This window comes from Theropithecus gelada, chromosome X, assembly GCF_003255815.1.
Source record: "Theropithecus gelada isolate Dixy chromosome X, Tgel_1.0, whole genome shotgun sequence".
NCBI classification, from domain to species: Eukaryota; Metazoa; Chordata; class Mammalia; order Primates; family Cercopithecidae; genus Theropithecus; species Theropithecus gelada.
In genome coordinates this window covers 78570234-78583266 of record NC_037689.1, presented here as the reverse complement: position 1 = coordinate 78583266, position 13033 = coordinate 78570234, and the positions used below count along the sequence as shown (strand labels likewise).

Here is a 13033-nt window from a genome sequence, read left to right as displayed (position 1 = left end):
AAAAAAACACCTCCCCGTTATGTGAAGATTAGTCAGTATATCTTTCTGTACAGTAGGAATTCTGCAACTCTCCTTTGAATAGGGAATTAGGAAGTATTTTCTAACAACAGGGGAGTGATTTGTTAGCCTTTTTCTTAGGAAACTAGGGATTTAAAATTAGTTTCAACATTTTTCAAATCTATAACTGGTAAGAAGTGGATTTTTAAAACTCAGCTGGAGAAATACATTGTAAAGAATCAGTAGGAGTCAAGAGATTAGGTTCCTGAAGGCCTTAGCAAGATTCTCATGTATGGCAGAAACTTGTTTTGCTAGAATCTTTAAATAACAGCTTCCTAAATCTCAGAGTATTCAATATGGAAAACCTGTTTTTAGTGCCTTCTCTTCCATTTACTTCAACAGTATTAGCTATTTTAAAATGTAAAAAGATAGAGGGCGAACAATGTCACAAGTTGGAGTGGGTGTGCATTTGTTCTAGGGGGACCCTTCAGGATATTTTTTAACTTACTCTCCAGTATTTGATGAAATAGCTGAAGACTGTTGTAGCAATGTACAGGCAGTAGAGAACAGAGTAAGCTAAGAATTGAAGGAAGAATTTGTAGTTGGAAAATCCAATGCAGTTATTAACCCTAAAAAAAAGAAAAACTAATTTGAAATCAGGACCTCTTGATTGAGAGCACAGTGATACATAAGTGAACTAGGCAATGGAATCATGCTAGTTCTGCTGCTTCATTATGTGTAGTGTAAAAACCCAATAGAGATAGAAGTCCCTTAATAAGAACAAACTGGAAAAAACAAGTTCATGTCTCACTTGTTTCTTCTTTCATTTACAGGCACAGCAACACCTGGCCTACCTAATACCTCTGGACTAGTTCCTGGCACATCCAAGCAAACCTGGATCCTGGTTGCTAAAAATGTATTACGGTTTTAGCAGCTACATTTGGTACAGTTGTGGCATGTTCTTTTTGTAGTTAGGTGATTTCAGACTGGCCTGCTGGGTCTGATATACAAAACTTGGGAAATTGCTGAATTTAACATTCTAGAATATTTCAAACATCAAGCCAGCTAGAAACAGAACTGAATTGTGTAGTGTTAAAAGGAGAAATGTTTGTGCTGTATTTCATTACCATGCTCAATTGCTAAAGTAATGAATAGGAGACCATTAGCTTTGTAACTCCAGGAATTCACCACCATACCTTTGGTGTTATATTTTTTCTTCATTTTAAATGTTACCCATCCCCTGTCCCCTACAGAAATATAAAACCCAGTGAATTATGGCAGCAGAAACAGGCATGTGACAACTGTGCTTAGAAAAGTGCATATAATTGAGCAACTTTGACCCTTTTAGAGAAAAGAAATGAACCAAACAGACATACCAAGGGCAGTGATGATCCATTTTTAACACACACCTACGAAGGGGACAAAATACAGTGTGATAAGTGAGGCTATAGAAATGAAGCAACACCTCATAATTAAACTCAAGGTTTCACCAGTATTTTTACATGGTTCCAATACACCCATTCTCAGATTTCCACTATAGTGACTCCAAAACTGTGGCCCTCAGTTATTCCTAGGATGAGGTAATCACAACAACACTTTATGGGATCATGCCAGCAGCAAGTTACATGCTTATAAGTCCAACCTTTCAAAGGGATTGGAAGCTCCAGATTATTAATACAGGTCCACTATGTCTCCTATCATTTTATTTAATACTTAGTTTAATAAAAATACAGAAGAAAATATATGGCTATAGCCTCTATCTGAATCAAGGGTAAGAAAAATATGGGTGGAATAAGTACTTAAGAGAAAAGGCACGAAGATTACATGTATCAACATAAAAATGGGGTTTATGAAGCTGGAACAATTTGGGCAACAAAAAAGTAGTATTGGGTTATAAGCAGAATATAAAATGAATATTTATGCTTTCATACTGATATAAATAAGTGATTGAATAGATAAATAAATGAAGAGAAGAGATAAATGTCCCAAGCAAAATAACTTGAAATAATTTGTGTTCAAGGATGGAGGGCATAACTTCCCATTCCTTTAGTGTTGGCTGTGCATAGTGACTTCCTTTCAAAGAGTAAAGCACAGAAAGGAAGAACAACTTTACAGTGGTGAAACCTGACAAACTACCTCAGCCAGATGATTAAAATTAACATTTCAGTGATAAGTCATGTTTATAGGTACCCTTAATATGATGTAATGAGAATGGCACCTTACTCTATGATCTTCCTCCCCAAATCATATTACCCGAGTCTAACAATGATGAGGAAAGCATCAAATAAATCTGAATCAAGGGACACTCTACAACTACTTGACCATTAATCCTAAAAACTGTCAAGGTTATCAAAAACAAGTCTGGGAAACTGCCACAGCTAAGAGAAGTTAAGGAGATGAGACATTACTATTAAATGTAATGTGGTATCCTGGATGGGATCCTGAAAGAGATAAAGGACATTATGGAAAAATTGAGGAAATCTAAATGTAGACTTCAGTTAAAAATAATGTATCAGTGTTAGTTCATTAATTGTAACAAATGTACCATACAAATATAAGATGTTAACAACAAGGGAAACTGGGTGTGAGACATATAAGAACTATCTTCACAAAAAATCTGTAAGTCTAAAATTGTCCACAAATAAAATGTTTATTTTTAAAATGTGGTCTTACTTCTCTTACTTATCTTTAGAGTAGCTTGAATCATCATCATCCGTGTGAGGGGTTTTGGCGTATGCTCATTATGATTGAAAGGAAATGCTCTTATCTAGGTATGGTTACATGTTAGGATCAGTCATTTTGTTGTCTAGGCAACCATCAGTGGCCAAGCCCAGCTCAGGAGAAATATGGCCGTCACTTACATAGCACAGACAGAGCAGTGGTGGCAGCGGTCTGGCTTGATCAGATTACACCGGTCACAGAATCGTACAGCTATAAAAAAAATAAGGTGGCAAGCACTTGTTAGGGTTCAATACAAGACCTTATATCTTACTAGCTTATCTGAATGACTTGTTATGCACTGATTATAGATAGTCAAACTCATCTCAAGTTACCAAGCAAAAGGCAGATTGCATAAGAGAATTGGGGTATATATTCTTTTCCTCGTTGGATCCAATTTTGAAAGCACTTTTGGGGGCTGAAAGGAAGGGGAAAAGTTTCTTATCTGGATATCTGTCATAAGATCTTTCATTATAAAACAAACTATACTACCAAATGCTTGAGAGATCTTGAAAAATCATTTAGCCTCTATTTACCCCCAACTTTCTGATCTGAAAATAAGGATTCATAATTTATCTCCTGTCTCCAGAGATTGGATTGTATGTGGTGGATAACACTCCTAAAACATGGTAAAGAGAGTGGTTTCTAGAATAATAATTTGGGGAACAGAAGAGACATTCTAGAACAATTAGTTTAATTGATCATTTCACAGATAAAGGAAGTAAAGATCTGGGCCATATCAACTGATTTGCCCAGGATCACACAGCAAGTTGCTGGCAGGGCTGTGACCTGTACAGTTTTGATGACTTCTTATTTTAGGATTCTTTTAACTCTGTAAGTCTGATATTAAAAATCATTCCTCCCTTCCTTCCTTCCTTTCCCTCCTTCCTTCCTTCCCTTCCTTCCTTCCTTCCTTCCTTCCTTCCTTCCTTCCTTCCTTCCTTCCTTCCTTCCTTCCTTCCTTCCTTCCTTCNCCTCCCTTCCTTCCTTCCTTCCTTCCTTCCTTCCTTCCTTCCTTCCTTCCTTCCTTCTTCCCTTCTCCCTTCCCTTCCCTTCCCTTCCCTTCCCTTCCCCTCCCCTCCCTTCCCCTCCCTTCCTCCCTTCCCTTCCCTTCCCTTCCCTTTAGATGAAAGGTATTTTACTTTCCCTCTCATTTTCTAGATGTTCATTGATAGAGTATGACTGTGTTTAATGTGATTATTAAGTATAAAAACTAAAATGAATAATTTGAACTAATAATTTCATCTAAAGCGTACATTATACACATATTACTGATTCAACACAATAGACAGTTAATTCAGCAGAGATTTGTGTTCACTTCTACTAATGGAAGTATGTGAGTGACTAAAGTTGTGGGCGTAATTGAGTCAAAGAGGGAGGGAGAAGAACATGCATATCTGGGTCTTTTTGCATATTTTAAAATATACTGTCAATGCCCCATCCTCATTTAAGCCACATTGTCTCTTAGCTAGTTGACTGCAATAGCTGTGTAATTTATCACTCTGCTTTCATACTCGCCCCTCACAAGACCTACTATACAGAGTAGCTGGGTGATCTGTCAAAATCTACATCAGATCTGGTGTAGTGGCTCATGTCTATAATCCCAGCACTTTGAGAGACTGAGGCACAACTATTGCTTGAGATCAGGAGTTCCAGAACAGCCTGGGCAACATAGTAAGATCCTGTCTCTACAAAAAATAAAATAAAATAAATTAGCCAGGCATAGTGGTACGCACTTGTGGCCTCAGCTACTTGAGAGGCCGAGGCAGTAGGATTACTAGAGTCCAGGAGTTTGAGGCTGCAGTAATCCATGGAGTACAGTGAATCACTGTACTCCAGCCTGGGTGATAGAGCAAGATACTGTTTCTAAAAAAAAAAAAAAAAAAAAAAAAAAAAAAAACACAAAAAAACAAAATGTAAATCAGATCATATCACTCTCCACTTAAAACTCTCAATGGATTTCCAACACCTTCAGAATAAAATCCAAACTCCTTACCATGTCCTGTATCATCTAACCTCTGCCTATCTCTTCAAATGTATCTTGCAAAACTCTCCTCACACTATGTTCCAGTGAAACTGGCTGCCTATCTGCTCTTGTAATCAAGCTTGCTCCTGCTTCAGGGCTTTTTGTGCTTGCAGTTCCTTTTGCCTGGGATAATCATCCCTCTGCTGGTGTGATGGTTAATTTAATTTTATTTTTTAAAACTTCAATAGGTTTTCGGGGAACAGGTGGTGTTTGGTTACATGGATAAGTTGTTTAGTGGTGATTTCTGAGATTTTGGTGCACCCATCATCTGAGCAGTATACACTGTACCCAATATGTAGTCTGTTATCCCTTGCCACCCACTACCTTTTCCCCTGAGTCCCCAGAGTCAATTATATCATTCTTAGGCTTCTGCATCCTCATAGCTTAGCTCTCACTCATAAGTGAAAACATATGATATTATGTTTTCCACTCCTGAGTTACTTTACGTAGAATAATGGTCTCCAACTCCATCCAGGTTGCTGAGAATGCCATTATTTTGTTCCCTTTTTATGGCCGAGTAGTGTATATATATAAAAGATATAATTATTATATATAATATAATATATACTGTATATATATACAGTATATTATATATTATATATACACACAGTATATTTTTATGGCTATATATATATATATATATAACATTTTCTTTATTCACTCACTGATTGGTGGCCATTTGGGCTGGTTCCATATTTGTATAATTTGTGATTGCAAACTGTGTTGCAATGAACATGCCTATGCAAGTGTTTTTTTCATATAATGACTTCTTTTGCTCTGGGTAAATATCCAGGAGTGGGATTGCAGGACCAAATGATAGATCTACTTTTAGTTCTTTAAGGAATCTCCATACTGTTTTCCATAGTGGTTGTAGTAGTTTATATTCCCACCAGGAGTGTAAAAGTGTTCCCTTTTCACCACACCAAAGCCAATGTTTATTATGCTTTGATTTTTAAATTATGGCCATTCTTGAAGGAATAAGGTGGTATTGCATGGTGGTTTTGAATTGCATTTCCCTGAAAATTAGTGATGTTGAGAATTTTTTCACATGTTTATTGGCCATTTGTATATCTTCTTTTGAGAATTTAGGTTTATTCAGGTCCTTAGCCCACTTTTTGATGGGATTGTTTTTTTCTTGCTGATTTCAGTTCCTTGTAGATTCTGGATATTCGTCCCTTGTCACATGCATAGTTTGTGGATATTTTTTCCCAGCCCTTGTGTTGTCTGTTTACTCTGCTGATTATTTCTTTTCCTGTGCAGAAGCTTTTTAGTTTAATTAAGTCCCATCAATTTATCTTTGCTTGTGTTGCATTTGCCTTTGGGTTCTTGGTCATGAACTATTTGCATAGGCCAATATCTAGCAAAGTTTTTCCAATGTTATCTTCTAGAATGTTTATGGTTTCAGGTCTTAGATTTAAGTCTTTGATCCAACTTGAGTTCAGTTGATTTTTGTATACAGTGATAAATGAGGATCCGGTTTCATTCTTCTACATGTGGCTTGCCAATTATCCCAGCACCATTTGTTGAATAGGGTGTCTTTCCACACTTTATGTTTTTGTTTGCTTTATCAAAAATCAGTTAGCTGTAAGTATTTGGGCTTATTTCTGGGTTCTCTATTCTGTTCCATTGGTCTGTGTGCCTATTTTCATACCAGTACCATGCTGCTTTGGTGACTATAGCCTTGTAGTATAGTTTGAAGTCAGGTAATGTGATGCCTCCAGATTTGTTCTTTTTGCTTACTCTTGCTTTGGCTAATGCGGGCTTTTATGGTTTTACATGAATTTTAGAATTTTTTTTTTTCCAGTGCTGTGAAGAATGATGATGGTATTTTGATGGGAATTGCATTGAATTTGTCTATTGCTTTTGGCAGCATGGTCATTTTCACAATATTGATTATACCCATTCATGGGCATGGGATATGTTTCCATTTATTTCTGTTGTCTATGATTTCTTTCAGCAGTGTTTTGTAGTTTTCCTTGTAGAGGTCTTTCACGTCCTTGGTTAGGTATATTTCTAAGTTTTGTTTGTTTGTTTGTTTGTTTTCCACTGTAGTAAAAGTAGTGGAGTTCTTGATTTAATTCTCAGCTTGGTTGCTGTTGGTGTATAGCACTGCTACTGATTTGTATACATTAATTTTCTAACCTGAAACTTTACTGAATTCATTGATCAGATCCAGGAGCTTTTTGGAAGAGTCTTTAGGGTTTTCTAAGTATATGATCACATTATCAGCAAACAGCAACAGTTTGACTTCCTCTTTATTCATTTGGATGTCCTTTATTTCTTTCTCTTGTCTGATCACTCTGACTAGGACTTCCAGTACTATGTTGAATAGAAGTGGTGAAAATGGGCATCTTCGTCTTGTTCCAGTTCTCAGGAGCAATGCTTTCAACTTTTCCCCATTCAGTATAATTTGGCTGTGGGTTTGTCATAGATGGCTTTTATTACCTTATTTCCCTTCTATGCTGATTTCGCTGAGGATTTTAATCATAAAGCAATGCAGGATTTTGTCAAATGCTTTTTCTGCGTCTACTGAGATGATCATGTGATTTTTGTTTTTACTTATGTTTATGTGGTGTATCACATTTATTGACTTGCCTATGTTAAATCAACCCTGAATCCATGGTATGAAACCCACTTGATCATGATGGATTATGTTTTTGATATGCTGTTGAATTCGGTTAGCTAATATTTTGTTGAGGATTTTTGCATCTATATTCATCAGGGATATTGGTCTGTAGTTTTCTTTATTAGCTATGTTCTTTCCTCGTTTTTGGTATTAGGGTAATATTGGCTTCATAGAATAATTTAGGGAGGATTCCCTCTTTCTCTGCCTTTTGGAATAGTTTCAGTAGGAGTGGTACCATTTCTTCTTTGAATATCTGATAGAATTCAGCTGTGAATCCATCTGGCCCTGGACTTTTTTGTTGGTGCTTGTTACTGGTCTCTTCAGAGTTCCCATTTCTTTCTGGTTTAATCTAGGAGAGTTGTATATTTCCAGGAATTTATCAATCTCCTCTAAGTTTTCAAGTTTGTGCCCATGAAGGTATCCTTAGTAGCCTTGAATGATCTTTTGTATTTCTGTTATGGGTTGTAATATCTCCCTTTTTGTTTCAAATTGAGCTTATTTGGATCTTCTCTTCTTTTCTTGGTTTATCTCACTAATTGTCTATCAATTGTATCTTTCAAAGAACAAGCTTTTCGTTTCACTTTTGTATTCTTATTTTTTGTTTCAATTTCATTTAGTTCTGCTCTGATTTTTGTTATTTCTTTTTTTCTGCTGGGTTTGGGTTTGGTCTGTTCTTGTTCCTCTAGTTCCTTGAGGTGTAAGCTTAGATTGTCCATTTGTGCTCTTTCAGACTTTTTGATGTAGGCACTTAATGCTATGAACTTTCCTCTCAGCACTGCTTTTGCTGTATCCCAGAGGCTTTGATAAGGTGTGTTACTATTATCATTCAGTTCAAAGAATTTTTAAAATTTCCATCTTGATTTCATTGTTGACTCAACAATCATTCATGAGTAGATTATTTAAATTCTATGTATTTGCATGGTTTTGAAGGTTCCTATTAAAGTTGATTTCCAATTGTATTCCACTGTGGTCTGAGAAAGTACTTGATATAATTTTGATTTTCTTAAATTTTCTGAGACTTGTTTTGTGGCCTATCATATGGTCTATCTTGCATAATGTTCCATGTGCTTATGAATAGAATGTATATTCTGCAGTAGTTGGGTAGAATGTTCTGTAAATATCTGTTAAGTCTATTTGTTCTATTGTATAGTTTAAGTCTATTGATTCTTTGCTATTTCTTTGTTGACTTTCTGTCCTGATGGCCTGTCTAGTGTTGTCAGTGGAGCAGTGATGTCCCCCACTATTATTGTGTTGCCCTCTATTTCATTTATCAAGTCTAATAGTAATTGTTTTATACATTTGCGGGCTCCAGTATTAGGCATATATATTTAGGCATATATATATATATTAGGCATATATATTTAGGATTGTGATATTTTCCTGTTTAACTGTCCTTTTATCATTATATAATTTCCCTCTTTGTCTTTTTAAACTGTTGTTGCTTTAAAGTCTGTTTGTTTCTGTTATAAGAATAGCTAACCCTGAATATTTTTGGTGTCCATTTGCATTGGATATCTTTTTTCACCCCTTTACCTTAAGTTTATGTCAGTCCTTATGTGTTAGGTGAGTTGAGACAGCAGATACTTGGTTGGTAGATTTTTATTCATTCTGCCATTCTGTATATTTTAAGTGGAGGATTTAGGCCATTCACATTCAACATTGAGATGTGAGGTATCATTCTATTCTTCATGCTAGCTGTTGCATGAATGCCTTTTTTTCATTGTGTTTTTGTTTTATAAGCCCTGTGAGATTTATGCTTTAAGAAAGTTCTATTTTGCTGTAGTTTAAGGTTTTGTTTCATGATATTGAACTCCTTTTAACATTTCTTGTAGCTCTGCCTTGGTAGTGGCAAATTCTCTGAGCATTTGTTTGTCTAAAAAAGACTTTATCTTTCCCTCATTTATGAAGCTTTGTTTCGCTGGATACAAAATTCTTGGCTGGTAATTATTTTCTTCAAAGAGGCAAAAGACAGGACCCAATCCCTTCTAGCTTGTAGGGTTTCTGCTGACAAATCTGATGTTAGCCTGATAGTTTTTCCTTCATAGGTTACCTGATGCTTTTGCCTCACAGCTCTTAAGATTCTCTCCTTTGTCTTGACTTTAGACAACCTAATGACTGTGTGCCTATATGATGATCTTTTTGCTATGAATTTCCTGGGTGTTCTTTGAGCTTCTTGTATTTGGATGTCTATATCTCTAGCAAGACCAGGGACATTTTCCTCGGTTTTTCCCCCAAATAAGTTTTCCAAACACTTAGATCTCTCTTCTTCCTCAGGAACACGAATTACTCTTAGGTTTCAGAATAACATAATTATTTAACATAATCACACAACTTCTTGGATGCTTTGTTCATTGTTTTTTGAATCTTTTTTCTTTGTCTTTGTCAGATTGGGTTAATTCAAAAGCCTTTTCTTTGAGCTCTGATGTTCTTTCTTCTACTTCTTCAATTATATTGTTGTAACTCTCCAGTTTCTTTTGCATTTCTCTAAGTGTGTTTCATTTCCAGAAACTGTGGATGTTTTTTATTTATGCTGTCTATTTCTCTGGAGATATTTTCATCCATATCCTGTAATATTTTTTAAATGTCTTTAAGTTATTTTTCATCTTTCTCTGGTCCCTCCTTGAACAGCTTAATAATTGACCTTCTAAATTCTTTTCTGGGCAATTCACAGGGTTCTTCTTGGTTTAGATGCATTGCTTGTGACCTAGTGTGGTCTTTGGGGGATGTTAAAGAACCTTGCTTTATCATATTATCAGAATTTTTTTTCTCGTTCCTTCTCATTTGGGTAGACTATGTCAGAGGAACATTCTGTGGCTCAAGGGCTGCTGTTCAGATTCTTTTCTTCCACTGGGTGATCCCTTGATGTGGTGTTCTCCCCATCAGGAATGGGGTTTCCTGAGCACCAGACTGCAGTGATTGTTATTTGCTCTTCTGGGTCTAGCCACCCAGCAGAGCTACCAGACTCTGTGCTGGTACTGGGGAGTGTCTGCAAAGAGTCCTGTGATATGATCCGTCTTCAGTTCTCTCACTCATGGATACCAGCACCTGCTCCAGTGGAGGCAGGAGGGGAGCTGAAGTGGATTCTGTGAGGATCCTTGATTGTAGTTTTTTTTATGGCCCTGGTTTTCTCAAATGCCATTTGTGCTAACAGTGAAGCTATTACGTGGACAAACTCAGGACCTCTGGTTAGCCAGGATGTCCCAGGCAGTGGAATTAGCTGTTGTTTTCTCCTTTCTTGGAGCAGGGTTGTTCTTTTATGTGTTGTTGTAACAGCTTGAGTTGGTTGGCCTCCAGCCAGGAGGTGGGGCTTTCAAGAGAGCATCAGCTGTGGTAGTATAGTGGGGATTCAATCTTTCCCTAGGGTCACCTGGATAAGTATTCTGGTTTCTCAGGTAATGGGCAGGGACATAGAGCTCCCAGGAGATTTTATCTTCAGCTACCATGGCATGTAGAGAAAGGCCATCAGGGCAGGCTAGGCATGTCTGAGCTCAGACTCTCCTTGTGTGGGGCTTGCTGTGGTTGCTGTGGGAAATGGGGCTGTGGTTCTCAGGCTAATGGAGTTATGTTCCCAGGAGGATTATAGCTGCCTCTGCTACATCATATAGGTCACCAGGGAAGTGGAGAAAAGCCAGCAGTGACAGACCTCCCCCAACTCCCATGCAGCCAGCAAGGCCAGTCTCACTCTCACTGAGCCCCACCAACAGCACCTAGTCTATATCCAGGAAGCCGGTTTGCAGGGCTGACATCTTGCCTTGCTACAAGCGTCCCCACGGAGAAAGCAAGCAGGGCTTTCAGGCCTTGGCCCTGCCTGCCTGCCACAGCTTCTGTGCTCATATCTGTACTTCCCGTTCACCTCCCTGGATTATGTCCAAGAAAATTCATGCTCAGTTGAAATTATAACAAAGTTCAGCAGTTTCCTTCTCCCTGTGGCCCTTCCCCAAGGAACCCTTGAAATAAAGAGAGCCCTAGTGACAAGGAAAAGGCTAGCCTGGGCTTCCCTGAAGACTGAGTGCCTACAGGGTTCTTCCCACTGCTTCCTCTACTTTTATATTTCTCTTGGCTCTCCAAATTTGTTTCAGCTCTAAGGTTAAATCCTTTTCCCATGATCAGAATTTTCAGATTCCCCAGTGAGGATGCGTGTTCAGAGGTGGACTTTCCCCCTCTCATACTTTGGGCACTCACAGGTTTTGGCTGTCTCATGGAGTTTGCAGTGGCAAGATGCTTCTTTCAAAGAATCTGTGAATTCTTTCTGCTTTCCTGGTATGTTCCTGTGATAGTTCTTAGGGCAAAAGTTCACGGTGTGAGTCTCCACATGTTGTTTTGTCCATCCAAGTGAGAGCTGCAAGTTGGTCCTGCCTCCTATCTGCGATTTTTTTTTGTCTAGTTTTAATTCTGATGGTTAATTTTATGTGTCAACTTGACTGAGTCATAGGGTGCCCAGATATTTGGTTAAACATTATTTCTAAGTGTCTTTGTGAGAGTGTTTCTGGGTGAGATTAGCATTTGAATCAGTAGACTGAGTAAAGCAGATTGTCTTCCCCAATGTGGGTAGGCTTCATCCAATCCTTTGAGGACCTGAATAGGATAAAAATTCAGAGGAAGGGAGAATTTGTTCTCTCTGCCTGACTGCATGAGATAAGACATCAGTCTGTCCTTAGACTGGGACTTATGTGATCAGGTTTCCTGGTTCTCAGAACTTTGGACTCAAAATGAAACTTACACTTTTGGCTCTCGGGTTCTCAGGAGGCCTTTTGGACTTGGAGTAGAACTTATACCATTGTTTCTCCTAGTGCTTACACTTTGGGCTCAAAGTAGAACTACACCACCACCTTTCCTGGGTCTCCAGCTTGCTGATGGCAGACAGTGGGACTTCTTAGCCTCCATAATTATGTGAGCTAATTCCTCAGTGTAAATAATAATAATTTATATACATATATCTTATTGTTATTTTTCTATAGAGAACCCTACTGATAGTGTCCAAAGAAACAGAATTTTAGGAATGAGTTTTCTGAATTGGTTCTGAAGTTTCTGGAATTGGCTCTTCAATCTTATTAGTTTTGATGATGCTAATGACACTGTGTCAAGTAATAAAGAGTGACACTGTATCAAGTAATAAAGAGAGCACTGGTAATCTGTGGCATGATCTGGCAATGGAAATATGCAAAGTATCTTCAATAGATGCTCTTAATCAACTATTTATGAGAAGCAAGTAGCTGGGTGACTATATATGATAATTTTTAACATTTTTGAAAAACTAATGAATAAAATGAGGTTGGCTTGTAGCTTCTAACATGATTGAAAAAAGTGCGAAAAGAAAAAGATCAGTTTAGGAATTCCCAGCCAAAGTGCTGGATAAATGACCTGAAAGCTTCTATGTATCTCCTAAAGGAGATGCTTCTTGCATGTAGCCACAGGACTGAGATTGCTGAAAACCACAGAATTTCATCTGTAAATAGCTGAATTACAATGATAGTTGAACTCCCAGTCTTGCAGGGTATCTACTGTTAAAATGAGGGCACTGATTTGGAAAGAATTGGATCCTGTAAGTTAGGATGGGGATGTGTGGGAAGACCCTTATGAAGCCAGGGATACTGAGTGCCTAAATTCCAATGCATCTTCTTTGCCAGGAGAGGAGGCCTCCCTGCAACCAATGGAAGCAGCTTACA

The 13033-nt window shown here is 37.8% G+C and overlaps 1 protein-coding gene across 2 annotated transcripts in view; it reads right to left on the bottom strand.

Moving 5' to 3' along the window:
* The window catches only part of ZDHHC15 (zinc finger DHHC-type containing 15), a 151944-nt gene that overhangs the window by 64516 nt on the left and 74395 nt on the right, over positions 1–13033 (bottom strand). For both annotated transcript variants that reach the window (XM_025372513.1, XM_025372514.1), the window contains 3 exons: positions 2859–2928; positions 1374–1406; positions 506–626 (listed from right to left, as the gene is read on the bottom strand). In XM_025372513.1, coding sequence (XP_025228298.1) covers positions 506–626; positions 1374–1406; positions 2859–2928 — 224 coding nt within the window. The remainder of the gene's footprint in view (positions 1–505; positions 627–1373; positions 1407–2858; positions 2929–13033) is intronic.